The sequence below is a fragment of the Capsicum annuum genome, chromosome 6 (genome assembly GCF_002878395.1).
Source record: "Capsicum annuum cultivar UCD-10X-F1 chromosome 6, UCD10Xv1.1, whole genome shotgun sequence".
Lineage (NCBI taxonomy): Eukaryota > Viridiplantae > Streptophyta > Magnoliopsida > Solanales > Solanaceae > Capsicum > Capsicum annuum.
In genome coordinates, this window is record NC_061116.1 from 11,471,446 (window position 1) to 11,493,408 (window position 21,963).

The following is a 21,963-nucleotide window of genomic DNA, read 5'->3' on the forward strand; positions in this document are numbered from 1 at the left end:
GTGGAAGTTGGAGCATTTTTGGCACAGAAACGACTCTCAGAGCTACGTCAAGCCTCTTATTGCACTCGGACGATTAAGGAAGATGCCCGAGCTATATATCTATGGGGTCAGATAACAGTTGTATCAGGAATAGCAGCTAAATTATTCACATATGCAGAGTTAGCCGCAACAGCAATTTCAGCAAATTCATCACATGTGCATCAACTTGTTGCTCAACATGCACTGGAAGCCACTCGTTTGATATAGAGGCTGGAGGATTTGAGTTTTCTGCAATACAAGTGAAAGTTGCACCAGCAATTACCCTTATGTTGATTCTTCATTCAAAGATTCATTATATTCTAACATATCTATTTCCACATTGTCAAAATTGTTCTTCCGAAGCACTAAATGATCAACCATAACAGTTCTATGTATGTTTTCAACATCAAGACTCCAATATGATTTGTCCAAATTATGAAACTGAAGATAAATATGATTAGCAAAAGGAATAGGAGACAGAAATTGGGGAAAACAAAAGTTTAAGATGTTCATTTATTGAGCAATAACATACACATGATACTTATTGACAAACCAGAGGCATGTGTAAGTATGTTATTGCTAAGATCTCAAGGATGATTGAAACTCCTTGCAACCCACGTTTCTAAACAAAGTTCAAGAAAAAACTTAACCAAGCTTTCAAATCTCCCACAAGAGATAATATTCATAATAAAATGACTAAGGCATCTATTTATGGTTTGCCTTTTAAAAACATAGCATTTATTTAAAACATAGCACAAAGGGCTATCTTGGAGACCTCCCATCGCCAAAGTGACCATGCCCATCGCTCAAGTGCTTCTACCATCGCCAAAGGAGCAGCACCATCGAAAAGTGGTAACCACCATCACCAAAATGGGTAGTACCATCGCAAAGTGGACAGTAAGGTCTTTGTTTTTGAGATCTTGGGCTTGGCTTCGCGTGAGTGGTCTTAACAAGTCTGTGCTATTCATACTAGTATCACGCATGCTCCAAGCTATCATCCAAACATGGTAGCTCTCCCGGGAGCTCCTTCCAAGCACGCACATTCTCGAGCTTCATGCCTTCCTCCAAAGACCCACCAAGCCTCCAACGTAGTGATTTGATGACAAGTCTACCAACTCCTTATCTCGTCTTCGTCTGTAAACTTGGATGAAGCTCGGCTTGTATCATACCACCTCCAGAAAAGAAGCCACGGTTAGAAGATATTGGTGATTAAAATGAGAGACTATCAAAATTTGGAAAGGAATTAACTAGGGTGATTCAACATACAGGAAGTTGATATTCTTAGCACCTCCATTACCCTGGACAAATTCAATACAATTAATAGCTTGTGGCGTCAACGTTGGCATCAAATTGTGAGAGACGATAATTGAGGCCTTGAAGATTCTTGAGCAAGGAACATGCAAAGTGTGCTCACAAATGAAGGAGGCCGATAGCTACGTTCAGTCTGTATAAGATATTCAAAGTGCAATCTATCAATGAAGGAGGTGATAGCTATGTTCAGTCTGTAGAAGATATTGAAAGTGCAATCTATCCAAATGGCACGGGCACATTTGGTTTAATTTCTTCAGTAGCGGTAGTGGCAGTACTCAAATTAAACTTCTTTTTCTTAGAAATAGGAGGATTTTGTCAAAATTTTGAGATGGCATATTCTGTATTGAGCATACACGCAACACTTACTATTGCACACGAGGCCAAATGTTGTACGGTATCGGCCTCTCTACTCCAAATGCAAATCGGTGGCTGATTCTTTGAGTGTGTGAATTCCACCACCCTGCATCACAATTCAAACTCATTGCATGTGAATATCCCTCTTGTTGCATTGGAATTTCTCAGTAACATTAGTACCTTAAGAGTTTTCACATATTTTGGATGATGGTATTTCTTGAAAGATTTACAAAAACTTGAAAAAACTGAAATGAGTTGGAAAGAAATAAACTTTTATTATTTATGCTTCAGATTATGAACTTTTGAATAACAATCCTTAAGACAATGGACGACTATTGTTTGATGTACCGATGAGTTGTTTTTTTTTTTTTCATTTTCTTTTCCTATTTCCATGATTGTACTTTCCAATAGTCAATACCAAAGTAACTTCCCCTTCTATTCCTTTCGATGTTCTCAGGATCTGACGTGTAAAATCAGTTGGAAGAAGTAAGAATACAAGAGAACGGAAGAAAGGAGCGTAAAAAGTCATAGAAGTAAGAACACAACAATATAGCTAGATTTGTTGCTTCTATTTTTGAGTTACCAAGGTCAGGCCAGATGTAAATTTCTATACAAGTAAATGAGACGAAGAAACAAAACAACAACTAATTGCTAAATTTCTACTTAGTATTATTCACAAAAAGACAGTCAGCAAACATAGTTTAGACATCAAACACAAGAATCAGAACAGCACGCGTATATAATAGAGAGAAACCTGTTATGGTGGTGCTCGAGACTTTCCACACATAATTCTTCAAGCTACTTAAACAATGGGATATTATTCGGGACAAGGATCTGAACCTTGTCTTCTCCCGTCGTCTCTTCAACATATTCCTTAATCTTCTGAGCGGAATCTTTAAGTTGAGGGCTCGCTACAAGTTTGATAATTTTCAATGGATAAATATCCCCGAAACTAGATGGAATCTCCTCAAGCTCACGACATTCCCTCAGTACTATTTTCTCAAGCACAGGAAAGGATTTCTCTCCAACCTCCCACTTAGCAAGAGTCACTTTATCCAACTTCAAAAATTTGAGATTCTCAAAGGTGTCTTCCTCCCTCATGTTCCATTCTCCCCCCTTGATGATTGTTCTAATAATGAACAACTCTTCAAGGTTGGACAGTCTCGCTATTGTTGATAGTAAGACGGATGCCAGAGGAAAGTCACACAACACCAATGTTTTCAACTTGGAAGGGAAGTGAAAATCCCATGACCAATTTGTCACTACAGATGACCCACTATCATTTGTGTTTGAACTTTTAAAATCTACTCTGAGGTATTCTAGTTCATGAAGAAAATCCAATTCTGGGAACCAATATCGCTCTGTTGAATAATCCCATGATTCCTTGAGATCAAATACAAGCCTCTGAAGATTGGGAAACCTTTTGAAAATATCGTCTGTGTCTTTCGAATAGGAAAGCACGAGCATCCCTAATTCTCTCAAGTTCTCTAACTTTGAGTCCTCTGCTATTAGAATTGATACATTGGTATCCAGGTCAAAGAAAGAACAAGCATCAATGGACAGCACTCGCAACTTTACAAGATCCCAAATTCTCGGTAATAGTATCAAGGTTGATCCTTTCCCAAATTCCAGAGGTTTGAGAAAGACGAAGGAAGAGATTTAACTTCTGTCCCAATGAATAAGTACCTCAAATGATTCAACATCATTCATTCAGAAAAGAATCTTTCACCATCATAAAAGAGGGATCCAGGTTCAAAACTCTAAGAAGCCTCAAGTCTCTTAGGTGCCATGCATCTGAAAGACAATCTTGCATCTTGTCTCCAGTTACCCGCAAAGAATATAGGTGTCTACCAGAATGCCGTTTCTTTTTTGAACAAAACAGGACAAAATTGTTAAGCTCAAAGTGCTCCTTATCATAAAAAATGTCCACTGTACGTGGCATCAAATATGAAGAAGAAGATGGATCACTTGAACTTATCCAGCCAAACAACTTTTCCTGTCTTGCTTTTATGAAACAAAAGTCGTGCACAAGATCATGAAGTTGGCAAGTCGGGACATTACCTATCTCATTGAAAGCAATTACCAAGCTACTGGAAATTAAATTATCCATATAAATTTCCATCACTTCTTCCACACTCATCATCTCTGTCTGTTCAACAAGCCCTTCAGCACGCCAAAACATTTTCAACACATCTCTGTCCACTGCTGTGTCCTTCAGACAACGTGCAAGGAAGAGAAAACATGGCTTCACGTGATGAGGCAAATGTTCATAACTTAATTCTACAACCTTGATCACATCAACTTCACTGTTCAAAATAAAGGACTTCAAATTATTTCGAACTTCAAGCCACACAGACTTTGTCTTTTCCCTCCCTGCAATGACTCCAGCAATCAGATCAGCCACCAAAGGAAGTCCCTTACAATTTTGGACTATTTCTTTTCCAACATCCAATAGTTCATCAGGGCAACTCTCTTTTCCAAATGCCCTTTTCTCTATCAACTGCCAACTTTCTTCCGGTCTTAGCAATCGAAGGTTAAGAGAATCAGTGTTTGCCTTTGCATGAAAAGCCACTTCCTTTTGTCGAGTCGTCAAAATAATTCTACTTCCTTTCTCAACTTCAGGGAAAGGTCTTGTTAGGTCATCCCATGTGTCAATATCCCACACGTCATCTAACACAATTAGGTACCTCTTTCCATACAACTGTTTCCGCAGTTTATCGGCAACATCAATTTCCTCGCCGAACTTCAAATCCGAACCAATAATTTGATTAAGAAGTTTCATCAATAACTTCTTCTCTCCATATTCTTGATCGACTGTGCACCATGCACGAAGGTCGAAATGACTACAAACTGATTCATCATTGTATACTTTATACGCCAAAGTAGTTTTGCCCGAACCCGGCATACCAGTGATAATGATGACATCTAGATCTTTCGTTCCACTGGTGAGCTTACTAATTAACAAGTTTGTCTCCTCCTCAAAACCTACAATTATTTTACCAGCTGTCAATGACTTGTTTTCAACTGTCTTCTTGGTAGAGTTTACAATGAGGCTCCTGTTCGTGGGAATCTTCTCTGATAAATTGGTGATTTCATCTTTGATAAGCTTAATCTGTTTTATAGCAATGGGAAGTGCGAAAATAAGATGTAAGAGACCATTATCTCGAACAATAATTGAATCAATGGCATCTTTTGCTTCATACGCCACATCTAAAACACGTGCCCATAGGTCTTTTTACAATCTTTGCTCAACATTCATGAAGAATGTTCTTATGAATTTTAGGTCTTCTTTCACCAACTCAATTTCTTCCTTTATCAAAGCAGTTGAATAAGCATTGGAATCTAGCAAATCATGTAAGTGTATGTGTAGCAGATGCATGAAGAGGGGTCCATCGCTCAAGGGGAAGCAACATTGAGATGAGTCTCTGGCTTTCAGATACACTTGTTCTAGATCTTCCTTGAGGAGTTCAATATTTTCCATCAAGTTTAGAGTTGCAAGATTTGTTCCATTGGTACTCTCTTTATTCCTTGATTTATCTTCTAAGTCACGAACAAGAGTTGATACCTCCCAGATAAGTGCTCCAACACGTGCCAAAAGATCAAATAATTTGTCAGTATGAATAAAGTCCTTGGGCACATCCGTAAGAATAATTAATAGGAACTCTATCATGACATGAATATTTCGAGCCCCTAAAATGCTAGCTGTAATGACATTTACCATGTGCTCTTGTAGATGAATCAGATATTCTCTAAGAATGTCCGGAGAGATTTCCAGGAGATGCTTAATGAAGCGTCCAACTTCTTCTGAAGTAGAAGCTTTGAAATTTGTATAACATATTTGCATCACCTCCAGTTCAATTGGAATAATCTTCATGAGTAGATGAGCTAGCTTGAAGACTTTAGAGTCTTCATTAGTTAGATCATCCCAAAGGAAGATTCCAACTTTTTCAGCCATATGTTGAAGTTGAGGTAAGATATATTTGACAATCTCGCGCTCAACATAACCATTCAAAATCAACCCATGGAAATCTCTTATGTTGCCACACACTTTCTGAAGAATCTCATACTGAGTCACCAATGGATAAATCTGTTCAGCAAGAGACATGGATAGATAATGGAGATTCTGGAGGAGGAAGTTCAACTGCTTGTCAGTCATCGTAGCACTTGATTTAGAATGATGACATGAGCTGATACAGTCATCCATATTTTTGGCAAGGTAAGGAAGGGCATGATTCATGTTGTATTTACACTCGATGTTGGTGTCAACATCATATAAAAGTGATCGAAGCAGATCTTTAACCTCTCGACTTACAGCAGTCATTATATATTCAAACTGATCCAAATCGGAATAACAAAGCTGGACGTATGTGCTAAAAAATGCCAGCTTTAATTTCAATTTTTCGATAAGATCCACATCAACAGCTTTTTGATCCTCTTCATTCTCTAGCCTCTCCATGAAATCCAGAACATTGATAACATCCTCGCGAAGAGCAGAAAATGACACCTGCAAAAAGACCAAACAGTATACTCCTATCAAATTTTCAATGTCACAGCACTTAACATAGCTATAGAAGAGGGCTTTCTTCAAAATAGAATGTTGGACATTAAAGGTTCGAGAGATGAAGGAGTAGTGTATTAGACTTGTGTATTATCCAAAGGTTACATAGATATATATATACAAGTAAAGGAAAGGCTAACTAAGGTAACTAGATATCTAAATCACTAGAAATCAGCTAGACTATTATATACATTTAATAGAGCACAAATTAGGGAGAGAAATCTGCACAATTTATTACACAATCAATCATGTCCCAATATGCCCCCGCAAGTTGAAGGTGGCATCAATAACCTTTAACTTGGACAGATGTTGATGAAACAGCAGACAAGGCAAAGGTTTTGTAAGCGTGTCCACGAGTTGATCAGCAGCATGTAAGTGCTGAACGACCACCTGTTTTCGCTGTACTTGATCTCTAACAAAGTGAAAATCAACTTCAATGTGTTTCATCCTACTGTGTAGTACCGGATTTTGACAAAGATAGATAGCACCAACATTATCACAATAGATTATGGGTGGATCAAGCAGCTGCACATGTAGTTCTACAAGAAGTTTTTGAACCCAATTAACCTCAGCAAGTGCAGAAGCTACTGCACGATACTCTGCTTCAGCGGAGGAGCGCGCAACAGTGCGTTGCTTTCTTGGATGACCAACTAATAGGATTTGCACCAAGGTACAGGATATATCCTAAAGTTGAGTTCCTATCATTAATGTCACCAGCCCAATCGGCATCTGAATACATAAACAACCCAGGAAGTGTCTTGCTCGTTATCTGTAAGCCATGATTTTTGGTGTACTAGAGGTATCGTAAGAGTCGCTTAACAAAAGACTAGTGTGTTTGTGTAGGAGCATGCATGAATTGAGATAATATTTTAACTGCAAAGCTTATATCTGGTCTAGTGAATAACAGATATTGAAGCTTACCAAGTACTTGACGATACAAAGTGGCATCCGCCAGAGGTATGTCACCCTTTAAGGATAGTAAGGCCGTGGAACTCATGGGAGTTGTAACAGGCTTACATTCAGACATTTTATGGGCAGCAAGAAGATTAGAAACATACTTGGCCTGAGAAAGGAAGATCCCTTCTTTAGTGCGGAGAACTTCAATACCCAAAAAGTAGTGGAGATGTCTGAGGTCTTTGAGAGAGAATCCGGCTAAAAGAACCTGGATAATTTTCTTGATAACCTCTGAGTTCGATCCAGTGATAATTATGTCATCAACATATGAAAGAATGTAGACCAATGCTTCATTTTGATAACGAATAAATAGAGAAGAGTCTGAGTTAAGACTTTTGAAAGACAATTTGAAGCAAAAATTGCTTGAACTCAGAGTACCGAGATCGAGGGGCCCGCTTAAGTCCATAAATTGCTTTCTTTAATTTGCACATATAATGAGGAAAATCGGGATGAGCATACCCACGAGGTTGACGCATATAAACATCTTCTTCAAGGTGTCCTTGAAGAAATGTGTTATTCACATCCAGTTAGTGCAAATGCCAATTATGCTGAACTGCAAGCAACAAAATGAGTCTAACAGTAACAGGTTTTACCACTGGACTGAATGTAGAGTTAAAATCCACACCCGGTCGTTGCATGAAGCCCTTTGCAACTAGCCGAGCTTTATACCTATCAACACTTTCATCTGATTTGGTTTTGATACGATAGAGCCATTTACAATCAACAATATTTTGAGAAGAGGATGGTGATACAAGCTCTCACGCCTTGTTGTTCATCAATGCTTCAAACTCATGTTTCATCGCTTCTCTTCGGTGTGCACTCTTTTGGGCTGGTTATAAGTGGTGGGAAGTGGTTCAGTTAATGCAATTGCAAGATAATCAAATGCTTGCTTGGGTTTGGTGGTATTATTTTGTGAACAAGTAACAGGTCGGTGAATGGATGGTTGTTAGGTATGTTCGGAAGCTGTGGTAGAGTATTGGTGATGATTGTGAGATGGAATGGACGGGGAGGGGTCTGGAGTTAGTGTAGATAAAGGGTTTGTTGGGGTGTACCGATTTCGGCGTTATTACTGGATTAGTGGTTGCGTGGTAGGTGGGACAACAGTAGGCTGTGTGGAGCAATCTGAGCCGACTGCAAGAGTTGGCGTTGCTGCCAATGATGGACCTGAAGAAGAACCTGTAGGAGGTGTCGCCGGCAATTCTGGAGCAACCTTGATTGGCTGGATAATCTCATAATCCACTAGAGGCATAGACTTGACACTAAGGTCATTTGACTCTTTGTACAATATATTCCACTCTAATTTAGAAATTCCTTGGTCTTTCAAAGATAAAAATATATCAGAAAAAGGAAATTTATTTTCATAAAAAATAATATCTCGTGAAATATATATCCTTTGTGAAATAGGATCATTACACTAATGATTGTGATGGATATTAGAATAGCCTAAGTAAACACAAGGAGTGGACTTGGGTTCTAGTTTGTGTTTGGCATATGGTTTAAGCCATGGATAACATAGGCAACCAAAAGTACGAATGGATTGATAATTTGGAATTTCTCCAAATAATCGTTGGTATGTTGAATCATAATAAAGTATGCGGGTGGGAAGCATGTTAATCAAGAATGTGGATTGTTGACAGGCAAAGGACCAAAATACCGGAGGCATGGAGGCTTGGTGTAAAATGGTTTTTGCTGTTTCAATGATGTGCCGATGTCTACGTTCAGCCATAGCTACCCGTTGTGGTATGTATGGTGGCGATACAAGGTGCTCAATGCCAGTGGTGTGAAGAAATGACTTAAGACCTTCAAATTCACCACCACCATTAGTATAAACTGAGAGTATTTTTGTATGAAAATAATTTTCAACAAGGGGTTTAAATTTAGATAAAACTATTTTGACCTCACTTTTATTTTTAAGTGTGTATAGCCAAATGTATTTTGTAAATTGATCAACAAAAATTACATAATATAATTTTTTGTCAATTGACAAAACAAGGTAATGAGCCCCATACATCACTGAAAATAATTTATAAAGGCTTTTTGCTCACTAGAGTATTCTCAGAAAAGGGGTGCCGATGGGTTTTACTAGAAGAGCAGGAATTACAATGATCAAACATTTCAGAATTTGAACTTGGAATTGAAAACTTATGTGAGAGTTTTTTAAGCACACTTTTATTTAGGTGTCCTAATTTTCTATGCCAAGATTGTTGAGATTCTGCCATATAGGATTGGTAGCTCAAATTGCATTGGGATCCTCCAACAGGCCACTCATAAAGTCCTTTATTCTGGCCTTGTGCTAACGGTGCCCCCGTACTCAGATCCTTCACAAGAAAATCGAAAGGAAAAAATTCTATGGATGTCAGATTATCTTTGCAAAATTAAGATATAGATATAAGGTTACGTTTAATCTCTGGTGCACACAAGGTATTCGAAAGATGAAACTTTTTATTTGAAGCATTTATTTGAACATGACGAGTATGAGTTATGGGGATTTTGTTATTGTTGCCCATGGTAATATCGTTAGTACCAGTGTAGTCATCCAGACGTTGAAGATTTTGAGAATCAGCAGTCACATGATACGATGCTCCTGAATCGACAACCCAAGGCACGGAAGCAAAGTTTGCTCTGGCTTTTAAGTGATTGTGGGAGCATGAACGACACAAATTGGAAGTATGCCCAGTGCGAACACATAACTGACAACTGGACGATTTTGTCGAGGGGCCGTTGGACGCCAATTTGGTGATTTGGCTGGTGCATTCGTTGGACGCCAATTTGGTAATGGGGTCTGTGCATTTTGCTGATTGGGATGTTGTGGACGTCATAGTTTTCCTCTCTTATTATTGCGGGGTGTAAAGTTATTTGGTGATGGTTTTTGTGCCACTGCAACTGTAATTAAGGCCTGATTAGGCTCATTATGTTTGAGGAGAAGCTCTCTGTTGAGAAGCTTGTTGTATAGTTCCTTATACGAGATAGGTGTATCTCGCGCTTGGATAACCGCTGAAATTGAATCATACTCAGTTCCTAGACTGCTGAGAATTTTGACCGCAAGTTCGTCATCTAGAATAGGAGTTCTAGCCGTTGTAAGTTCATCAGCAACATTCCTGATATCGCGCAAGTACTCTGTCATACTGCGAGAGTTTGTTGTGATGGTAGCCAGAGAGTTTCAGAGACTAAAAACCCTTGTATGTGATTTGTTAGCATACAAGTTATGCAGTGTGTCCCATGCTTGCTTTGAGGTGGAAGTTTTGGCGATTGCAGAGGTGATTGTAGGATCAACAGATGCCATTAAGGCATTGCGTATCAACTGGTCTTGGCGAAACCAAAGTTTGTACTTAGGATTGGGTACCTCTTGGTTGTTAAGGGTTACCGTTTTTTATGGTGCTATCAAGGTTCCATCGAGATAGCAGTAGAGATCATGACCGAACATGAGAGATTCGACCTACGCCTTCCAAATGACAAAGTTCATTGGACCAGTAAGTTTGAGGGGAAGCTGGGAACTGGGGTTAAATTGCACCAGATGGCTGGTGTTATTAGCAGGGATAGTAGAATCACTTGGATTCACCATGGGTGCCATAGAACCAAAAAGAAAACTTGAAAGAGATGAGAAGACTCGTTGAAGTTTAGAAAGGCTCGGATACCATAAAGGTTCGAGAGATGAAGAAGGAGTAGTGTATTAGACTTGTGTATAATCCAAAGGTTACATAGATATAGATACAAGTAAAGGAAAGGCTAACTAAGGTAACTAGATATCTAAATCACTAGAAATCAGCTAGAATATTATATACATTTAATAGAGCACAAATTAGGGAGAGAAATCTGCACAATTTATTACACAATCAATCATGTCCCAATAGACATAAGCTATATATTGATGACATACCGATGAGTTGTTTGCTTCCTCTTCCTTTCTCACTTGTTCATTTTCTCTTCCTCTTTCCATAATTGTAATTTTCACTGGTCAGTGAAAAAGTAAAATTTCCTTTCGAGTTCTCTGGCACAAAGAGTACCTACATAAAACTTATCAGGAGAAAATGAATACAGAAAACTGCAGCAAGGAAATTCAGAAGATTTTTCGTGAGAGTAGCTAAAGTAATTGGCAAATGAACTTGAAAGGCCAGAAAAAGAAAGAAGAACCAAATAGAGATCAACAACTAATCGTACTTTCTTGACTATTCAAGTCTTTTTAATAACCATTATCATCTTAGTCTTCTTAATTAACTGTGAAAACATGTACATCTACCTGATATTCATATTCCAAGTTGACTTAAGACTTGTGGAGATTGATAGCTTGTGAAAGTAGATGATGTTGTTCTACAATTTTATTGACAGGGTCGAGTTCATATTATTGACCAAACGACTATGGCGGGGATCATATTACGACCCAAATTCTGAAGCTAGGACTGGCACCTAATAAGCCATAACCCGCTAGGCGAACCATTACATTCAATCACCAAACTCAAATTAAAGTCTGACTTCTCATTCATCCCACCTCACCCCTAGACCTCTAACTAAGAGACCTTCATTATAATCTTACCTTTTGACATATTTCTGTGTGACAAGTTGAAGTAATATGCTGAGGAAGTATTTGAAAGATCAACAGCAGAAAGAAGAATCAAAGAGCTATACATCTAGATTTACAAATCCCAATATTATTAGTCTTCTTAATCAGTTGTGAATTACCTGTAATCTAATATACTAAATCATATCCACGTCAATAGTCTTTTTCCCAAGTACTGCTCATTTATCATTATTTTCTGTTATATTTTAAGTCGTAATGGAAAATGAAAATCCAGGTAGAGAAAACTAGAGAAGTAAAGAAAAAGAGACTTTCAACGTGGTGTTACCTTTTTCACTGTTTGAAGTTCAGCCCTTGTTTGAGAAATAATCTTGAACAATGGCAAAGAGAGTATGCTATCTGTGGGATCAAAATGATTTTGTCAGAATAGTTGTAGTTTGCTAAATTGTGCTTTACTATGTGTTTGTGTGGTATCTCGTGTCTTGAGCCGGGGGTCTATCGGAAACAGCCTTTCTACTTCTTCAGAGGTAGAGGTATGGACTGCGTACATCTTACCCCCCGACCCCACTAGGTGGGAATACACTGGGTTTGTTGTTGTTGTTGTTGTAGTTGTAGTTTGCTAAATGAAGTGTAGATGAAAGAAGAATGAAATAGGTAGATCCAGATTTACAATTAGTCTCGATCAAGATCGGACTCCAAATGGTGCTAACAGAGAAATTATTTTGACGAATAGTAACTTTAGATGCAATTAGTCTCTAACACCAGAAATGTCAAACCTTAATCACACATAACATCAACTGTTGCATTTTAAGAAAAGGAAAATACAAATCACATATATTGAAGAAAACAAAAGGTTTCTATACTTTTATAACTCATACAATTTTATTTACCAGCCACCATCATTTTTTTGTGTCCATCATCTGATATACAGAACTCAGTGGCCCAAATTACGAGTTGACTTAGACTTGTTGAGATGGTTAGCTTGTGAATGTAGATGATGTTATCCCACTATTTGATTGACAGTGTTGAGTTACATTGCATCTCTTTTTTGGTATATGAGAATTCGAACAGTGGAAAATGCGCCTTTGATCAAGAATGGAGGATTGTATACGCTACAAATCTTTTGTGTCCACCTTGGTTACATATTATTGGCACTATTATTGCCGTAGTGACCGTGGTGGGGATCATGTCACGACCCAAATTCTGAATCTAGGACTGACATCTAACAAGTCACAACCCACTAGACGAACCATTGCATTCATCACCAAACCCAGATTAAATTCTAAATTCTCATTCATTCTACTACACCCAAGACCTCTGATTAAGAGATGTTTAACTTAGTCTTACCTTTAGACATATTTTTGTGAGACAAGTTGAAATAATAAGCTGAAGAAGTAGTCGAAAGGCCAACAACAGAAAGAAGAATCAAATAGCTATGGATCTAGATTTACATTTTTATGTTAAGCATCACACTGTACATTACGTATCAAGAGTAGTAACTGATTTATGTATTAAGCCTACGAGCAAAGATAAAGTTGTCTCCATATGACCTACAAGTCACAGGTTCGAGCCGTGGAAGAAGGCACGTCCCTTCCTCTGACCCTGCTAACGTTGGATGCTTTATGCACCATTTTACCCTTTTTACGAGACCATTTTTATCATTTACTTGGCCGCCCACGTCATTTAACTATGCTGCCAATAAAATCATAAGAAAAACCTTTCTGTTATATCATTGAGTCCTAATGTAAAATGAAGTCCCTGATAGATTTCTGCTAAAAGATTAAAAAAAAAAAAAAAAAAAATAGATTTGAACATGATGTTACCTTTTTACGTCTGAAGTTTAGCAATAGAAGTCCTTGTTTGAGAAATAGTGTTGACCAGTGACAAAGAGAGTAAGCTATCTATAGGATCAAAAAGATTTTGTCAGAATAGTTAAATAATTTGGTTAAAGAAGTAATTGAAAGAAGAATCAACTAGTTTGATATAGATTTACAACTCAACATTATTAGAATACAACTCGTTGACTTTTGTAGTCATAACCAGGCATAAGAAATAATTATATTAAACACACAGTGGATCCAAATATTACAAATAATCAAGTTTCTTTTTTTTGATAACCGTAACGTCCAGGCTACGTTGCGCGCACCTTAACTAATTCTATGGGATACCAACAACAAGTACCAGGTAACTCTAGCTTTATTCTAGTCACCAAGACTTGAACATATGGGAAGAAATCACTAGAAATAATCAAGAATTTTCACGGAAGAGACTTTTTAAGGACCAACATTAATTTTTTTAATCATGTGCAAATTACAATTCCACCAGATTTCAGACTGTTTCTTCTTCCCTTTTCTTCTAATCATCCTTATTCTCCTTCCAATAAATTATGAACGTATATCTAAAAACTGTAAAACATAAGGGATCACTTTCTCAACCACCGACATCATGTTATTATGTTGTAAATAAAATTGAAAGAAAACTTTTTGTTCTATCTTTGAGTCATAATGAAAAATGAAAACCTAGGTAGAGAAAACTAGAAAAGAAAAAAAACAGAGATCCTACTTTTTCACTGTTTGAAGTTCAGCCCTTGTTTGAGAAATATTCTTGAACAATGGCAAAGAGAGTATGCCACCTATGGAATCAAAATGATTTTTGTCAGAGTAGTTGAAGTAGTTTGCTAAATGAAGTGTAGATGAAAGAAGAATGAAATAGGTGGATCCAGATTTACAAATCCAATATTATCAAAATACAACTCATTGACTTTTGGATTATTTTAATAATCATTATCATCTTAGTCTGTTTTTTCAATTGTTAATGCTGCTGCTTTGTGTAAATGCTTCATGATAAGTTGGTGTTATTGAGATAAGTATTCACATGGGCAGATTGTTGGAAGCCTATAAGAGATTGTTTATTTATTCTACTCCTTAAAATCTGGTAATTGGCTAAAGATGAACTTGAAAGGACACCACCAACACAACTAAAAGCAATCAATTAAACAATAATATTAAAAATACAAATCATTGACTTGGACTTAATCAATTGTTTGCATGTTGATCTCTTGTCTATTGACAATATATATGTGACTTGTAAATTGGAATGTAATATAAGCAATTTCCACAACCAATCACAACAGAAAAAATGGTGTAAGAATGAAGAAGAACCAGTTCTGGTGCTGTTCTCACTTTAATTATTCTCTCCAAAGTATATTACTTTTGATACTGGACAACTTTCGCGCATCTCGATTACGTCCACTGGATACCTACAACCTCCCACCAACATTAGATATCATGTAACTAGATGTCGTGTAACTATGTCTACCAAGACTAGGACACATGGAAAGAGTGTTTTCTTCTTGTCTCCACAAAGAATATTACTTTTGATAACCTTGGTGTTCGGATCAGCTTTTGTGCACCTCCACTAAAATCCATGGGATACCTGCAACCTCTTACTAGCAGCAACAGATATCAGGTAACTCAGGCAGCCAAAGTTAAGACAAATCGGAAAAGTGATTTTTTTTATCAAAAACGAAGAATATTATTTTTGATAATTGTGATGTTCGGACCAACTTTCACGCACCTTGACTAAGTTCATGTAATACCTGCTACCATTCACCAATAATAGATATCAAGTAACTTTATTTGCCAACGCAATGGGAAGAGTGTTTTTTTGTCTCCACAGAGAATATTATTTCCTTTGTTCTCCTATTTGTTCTTATCGTACCTATTAAACGATTTAATCTTCATTTCCCAACAATATTTTATGGCCAATTTGATGGATTTTCCTTCTTTTCTTTTTATTTTTTCGATGATTGTTACATACTGCAATGTCTGAAATTTACTACTTTTTTTATTCCAGTGATTAGTCCGTTCCAAAAAAATATCACATTATTATTATTACAAACTAGTCACACAAACGATCAAATAAAATTTAGATTATAAATTTAAACTTCTTATTTTAAAACTTTGTGTTATTTCAAAGGGTGAAAAAAATGCAACATCAATGTGACAGTAGCACTTTCCTGGGTAAGATAAATAAGTAATGTCAACTTGTATCTAAATCACTCAGGCCAAGTACCTGAAGCCCTTCCCCTCCCCTCATATCTTTTGCATATTCCTTGAACTTCATAGCAGAATCCTCAAGTTGAGGGCTCTGTGCATGTTCGATAATTTTCAATGAATAAATATTCCCAAGACTAGGAGGAATATTTGTAAACCTACTACATCTTCAAAATAGGATTTCTCTCCAATTTTCCATTTGTCAAGAGTCAACTTCATCCTCCCCATGTTCGATTCTTCTGCCTGGATGATTGCCCTCTCAAGGAACAACTCTTCAAGGTTGGGCAGTTTCTTTCTATTGTTGATAGTGAATCACATGTCAGAGGAAAGTCGTGCAACAAAAATATCAAATTTGTACTTCAGAAGCACTAAAGAATTAGCCATATAAAGACCAGATAGGTTTCTTGGAACACTAACCATATGCATCAGGGTTCTTGAAATCCACCTCTGCATAGTATGTGCTTGCCACCTTAGAGTTTGATACAAGAATAACTTGGATTGCACCAAAAACACACAAAAACAGTCCACTAATTCAAGCACAAACCTTGAACCCAACAACTACACAAATCGGCCAAGGTGTTTTCACGTGGACTAACAATTAACTGAGTTGGACGCCATGTGGGATGCCACCTCACTGCCAAATATTTATATTTGTTTCATTTAATATTATTTTCTTGTTTACTGTTCAGATCTGTGTCTTCCATAGGCATCCATTTTTTCCAGCTAACAACTAACACAATCCTCTCAGTTTTCTCCTGTTCAACGACGCTAACTCCGACGAGAAGCCAACTACAACGCCGAACAACAACTACTCACCCACCAGAACGAAGCCACAACCAAAATCACAAATTTGCGAAGCTGGAGCAGTCTACGTGCTACACGAGTCGGTCACTGTTCATCTTCTCCGATGAACATCATGGTGTTCTCCATCTATGGATATGTTTAAACATTGTTGTTTGTTTTCCTTTTGCGTCACAAACAAACTCAACTCTCCTTACACCAAAACAAGCCCTTTGTCTTCTTCCTTTTTTCAATTTTTCTACTCCTTAAACTGCTGAAACTCCAATCTTTACAACTTTACAAAATTAAGATTTTGCCACGAAAATAGAGAAAAGCAGTGATGGATTTGTAATAGCTGCTCAAACTGATTTAAAGAGCTTAGATTAATAACTGGAAAGGCATCTTATTAGAGCAAGAACTATGGAGAAAAACAAGAATAACGATAGACTATGCAGCAAAAAGCAATCTGAAACGTGGTATAGAAGAACTGAGAGAAGATCAGAACAGTAAATAGACTGAATAATTGTGAAGAAGAAAAGAAAAATTAAATGAAAAAAATATAAATATTTGATGCGTCCACTTCACGCACTTGTTAGCCTACATGGAAAACAGTTAAAAAGAGGGATATATTTGCATACTTTGGTAACAATAGGGGCATAGTTGACGTCATAGTTTAACCAGGGGCAAACTTATCCAAGTAGAGGAGTATCTTTGACCCTTTTCTCTTTATTTAATATCCTTGCAATGAAAAGATATATCCGTAGATCGTGTGAGTACTAATATTAGCATCACTTAATATGAATGGGAGGGATGATAAAAAAACTCATCTAAAATATTATTTTTTTGAGTTTCAAATCTAAACTATTCATTGTTTTATTTACTTACCGAACTGTCATTCATATTAGAACACACCTCAATGTTGAGTTGTCAAATATTTATTTTAGTATTCATTCGATAACAAACGCGTGTAGGTACCTTAGAATTGAGGTGTGTTTTAATATAATGAGTGATAGTTTAGGCAGATAAATAGAACAATGGATAACTGAAGTATGAATTTATGAAATAAAATCATTTTCTTTCGAAATAACTTACATTAACTTTCACAATTTATTTAAAAGTTAATAATAAAAAATACATCTAAATCATCATTTTTTTATGAATTTCGTACCTCACTAACCATTATTTCGTTTTCTTCATATTTCTGTACACCCTGCTTATTTAAAAATGCCAAGTGACTTATCACTTAATTAATTTTGTCCATCTATTAGTAATTTCAATTTTTATTAAAATGAATGCTAAGCCGGGTTAAAACTCAAACTTAGAGTTTGTTTGGTAGAAAGAATAAAAGATAAAATATTTTGAAATTAATTTTAAGATAAACTTATTTCTTGATTGGTTGGAATAAAATACATAATAATTTATCTTAGGATTGATTGTTCTGTATGATTATAATGTTATTTTTATTTCAACTTACGAATATGATAACTAATCTTAAATAGCTAATTTCGAATAAATAAAAGTAAAAATTAAATGGGTAAAAGTGCTGAGTGTTTATTCTTTCCCCATTAACCTTGCATGCACAATTAGGGGACACCACTTTCACGTTAGCATAAAGGCATTCCTCCTAGCATATTCACATACAGTTCAATAATTTATGATTTACGTATGTTTGATCAGTGGGAAAAGATTAAGACATTTTTCTGTGAGATGATGGATCTTAACATTTATCCAAATGAGCTTACCTATGTAATTATATTTCACAAAAGGGATTAAAAACTGACAAAGCTAACTATACTACTATCTTGTAAAGTCTTTTCTAAGTTGGAAGGATTAGTGATGCAATATATATATATATATACATATATATATATATATTAAAATCAACCTGTTATATACAAATATTATAGTCCACCTGTTTAGATATAAACCATTCAAACGTCAAAATCAAAACATTGAAACATCAAAATCAAAACATTCATACATCAAAGTTTATGAATCAAAAATAAACTACAAACCATCAAAACATATAAAAGAGTAAGTTATAATCTATCCTCATCATCCCTATCCCCATTCTCTTCTTCCTCCTCTTCCTCTGTAGAGTAATCTTCAAGTAGGCCTAGGTCTTTCGCAATCCAAAGTGCCTCATCAAAACACGGAGAAAGAATTCATGATTAATGAAGAAAATTATTAATGCTCCTACATTATTTTCATTTGCGCAACACTTTTTATCCTCTTTCTCCTCGCTCTCTCAGCACGTGCAGCAAGTTCTTTAAAGAGCTGAGAAATTGTATTTTGTAATAAAATAATGATTTCTTTATTAACTAGTGGGGTAGAGGAGGATCCACAATGTGAAGATCTAATATTCTCCGTTAAGCATTTTCTTGAGTAGCCATAGGTTACATCTCTAACCAGAGAACCCACACACTGTTGTAACACCCCGCATTCTTGAGTTAGAAATCGAGCTGTCATTTCTATGTGTGTAAACTCTAATCCCATAATTTATCTTTGAATTCATGTGTCATGATCTTTATCCTAGTTTAGTTTGTGAAGTACTTATGAGGTGAAAAATCTTCATATAAATCACTTAGAGCAAAGTTGAGCTAAGAGCCTTTGATTCGGCCAAATTTTGGCATTCGATTCTACAAGGATAAATTTTAAACGTGTATAACTTTTTATATATGTGAAAATTTTCAGCTCAAAACCCACCAAATTATAGATAACTGAATTAACTTTCCAACGATACGAATATCGCCTTAATCTGATACCCAAGCAAAACATTATGACCATTTTCGTCAGAACCAGTAAGCTAGCGTGATAGCACCACGACACAAGACTAAGTTACTGCATCAAGCTCCGCGACGCGGAGGATGTTTTTTTTGCATTCGAAAGTACAATCCCAAAAGACGTTTTAGTCATTTCCCCTTGCTCCTAAGCACCCAAGTGACGGATTAAAACACCAAAAGGGCATTATTTGCCCACTTTTCATCATCAAACCCTTGTATAAACCCTTTCTTTCCCAAGAACAAAATCCAAACTCTTTTCCCCAAGAATCCAAGAATTCAATACTTCCAAGTTCAAGAATCTTCAAGAAAACATCAAGCATAAGGTTTCTTTCACAAGTTCATCATTCAAGTCCTAAGATTCAAGATTTCTTCCTCAAGAATTCAAGGTTGAAGTTCCAATTTCAAGTTTCTTCAAGAATTCTTTCAATTAAGGTATGTGGGATATTCATCCATGGGCCCCTTTCACCCATAGAGCGCAAAAACCCTCTTTTGATTTAATTTATGAGTTTATACATGTCCAACATGAAATAAATCCATGAATCCTTTGTTAATTCAATAACAAGTTACGGTTACATGTGTTTCAAGTGGAATGATTCATATCATACTTTGAGTGTTGCAATTCCCACGTCATGCTCAATTGATTTCAGGATAAATCCCCAAACTATGAGATTTAGCTATGTAATTCTGTTGTTTTCTCATGTTTAGTACTTTCCATGTTCAAATTCATGCTTCTCACATGTTTGATGAAATGTCTATATTTTGGGTCTTTGAACCATGATTACATACTTTGGTATTTCAAGTTTGATACAGTATTTTCTTTTTAATCATTCAGTGCTGGCGGCTTATGAACACCCGATACCTATGTGTTTTACATGATTTTCATTTTTCAAGTAACAAGTCAGTCAGACCATAATTTTAATATCATATTCAGAACGCCAAGATCATTTTGAGCATTATTCATTTATATGTTTATAATTACCTAAGAATTCGTATGCATTGTTATTTTCAGAATACCATGACCTGAGCTTATCAGTTATCAGTTATCAGTGCATGCACCATTTAGTATTTTAGTGTCTTTCAGTTGGGAGTAGGATTTAGCACCAAGTGGAAAGTGGGGATTCAGCGTATCTTACATCTCCAAAAACTACGTGCCACCGTAGGTTTAGGAGCCACGTCAAAGAGTATTTCCCCTTGCCCAATATGGGCTCAGTTTAGTGATCACTCCAGTTCAGGTTCTACTCCGATGGCAAGAATAGCTTAACCCTCCTCAACGTGGGTCAAACGTTGGACTCTATGATAGCTCACATGGTTTATGTCGGTTACATGATAACTCGCACACTTTCAGTCAGTATTCAATATGTCTCAGCTTAGGTTTGCTTGACCAAAGCATACAGATTTTCAGTTATTTAGTTATGCAGATTTTAGTCTTTCATATTACAGATTATCTCAAAAATATATTTATGCTTGGTCTTGCATTCTCAGTTTTACATGTTCATGTTTTTCCTGCTCAATATCCATACATGATCTTCAGTCTAGTTTTACAGCATGTTCAGCTTTATATGAGATTTATATACAGTATTCATGTTTTACCGCTTCCCAGCTTCAGTTCTATTTATCTTACAAAAGTAAAGATTTTAAGAAACTATGTGTAGTGATTCACCAGCTTATCAGATCATGTTTGTTACTCATGTTTTAAGATACTTCAGTTTCAGTTTATTTCAGTCTCTTGGTGAGTCTACTTGCACTTAGCATGCATGTTTTAAGATTATGTTCATAATCAGTTTTATTTATTGCATTCAACCCCACTTACTCAGTACATTCCAAAGTGTTGATCCATATATATGTCTCATAATGTCGGTACCAGTTGTAGCCTACACATCATACTCAGACAGTTTGCAGCTTCTAACTAGAAGGTGATGGGTTTTCTTATTTCGAAAACTCCAGTCAGTTGTAGTTCATGTAATTTATTTTGATTGGTCATATGTATTGATTAGTGATAGTTGGAGGCATGTCCCAACTATCTATAGTCAGTATATTAGAGGCTTCATAAATAGTCAGTCAGAGTCATGACATTATAAATTAAGTTCTTTCTTCAGATGTATCATGTTGTAAGCTTATTTAGTATTACATTCAATCAGATTTTCTCATGATTATGCTTTCACTCAGCAAATTATATTTTGTTCTATACATAATAAATTATTTGCTCAACAGTATGCCAGTTCATAAGTTAGCTTAGGATCACTTATGGTTCCAAGCACTATGTTACAACTAGGGGGTTGTCTCAGGTCGTGACAAACTTAGTATCAGAGCCCATAGTTCAAGTGACCTAGGGTGTCTATGAAGTCGTGTCTAGTAGAGTCTTGCGGAATGGTACATGGATGTCTGTACTTTTCTTCGAATGGCTATAGGGCATTTAAGAAATATTTTTCTTATTTCATGTCTTAGATCGTGCAATAGAAGTGTCTTATAAGAAATTTATACAGATTCTCATCTTACTCCATTCAGGTCAACTTTGCCTTATTTTTGAGGCAATAAAAACAATTAATCTTAAAATCCTTACAGATAGAGTTTTCTCAGATAGTCCCCATAGAAAGTTATGGGATTGTACGCATGCTCAAAAATATCCCATCAGTGCTT

General features: G+C 36.3%; 1 protein-coding gene across 1 annotated transcript; it reads right to left on the reverse strand.

The window, feature by feature from the left end:
* Positions 1-507: 507 nt before the first annotated feature.
* LOC107873540 (putative late blight resistance protein homolog R1A-3) lies at positions 508-17,115 on the reverse strand. Its single transcript, XM_047414640.1, is given in 11 exon segments — positions 508-1,190; positions 1,285-1,462; positions 1,696-1,789; positions 2,438-3,305; positions 3,308-3,388; positions 3,391-6,187; positions 11,073-11,199; positions 12,037-12,107; positions 13,532-13,609; positions 14,271-14,340; positions 15,783-17,115. Coding segments are annotated over 4 exon segments (3,762 nt in total). The 5' UTR covers positions 11,133-11,199; positions 12,037-12,107; positions 13,532-13,609; positions 14,271-14,340; positions 15,783-17,115; the 3' UTR covers positions 508-1,190; positions 1,285-1,462; positions 1,696-1,789; positions 2,438-2,481.
* Between the last annotated feature and the right edge of the window lie 4,848 nt (positions 17,116-21,963).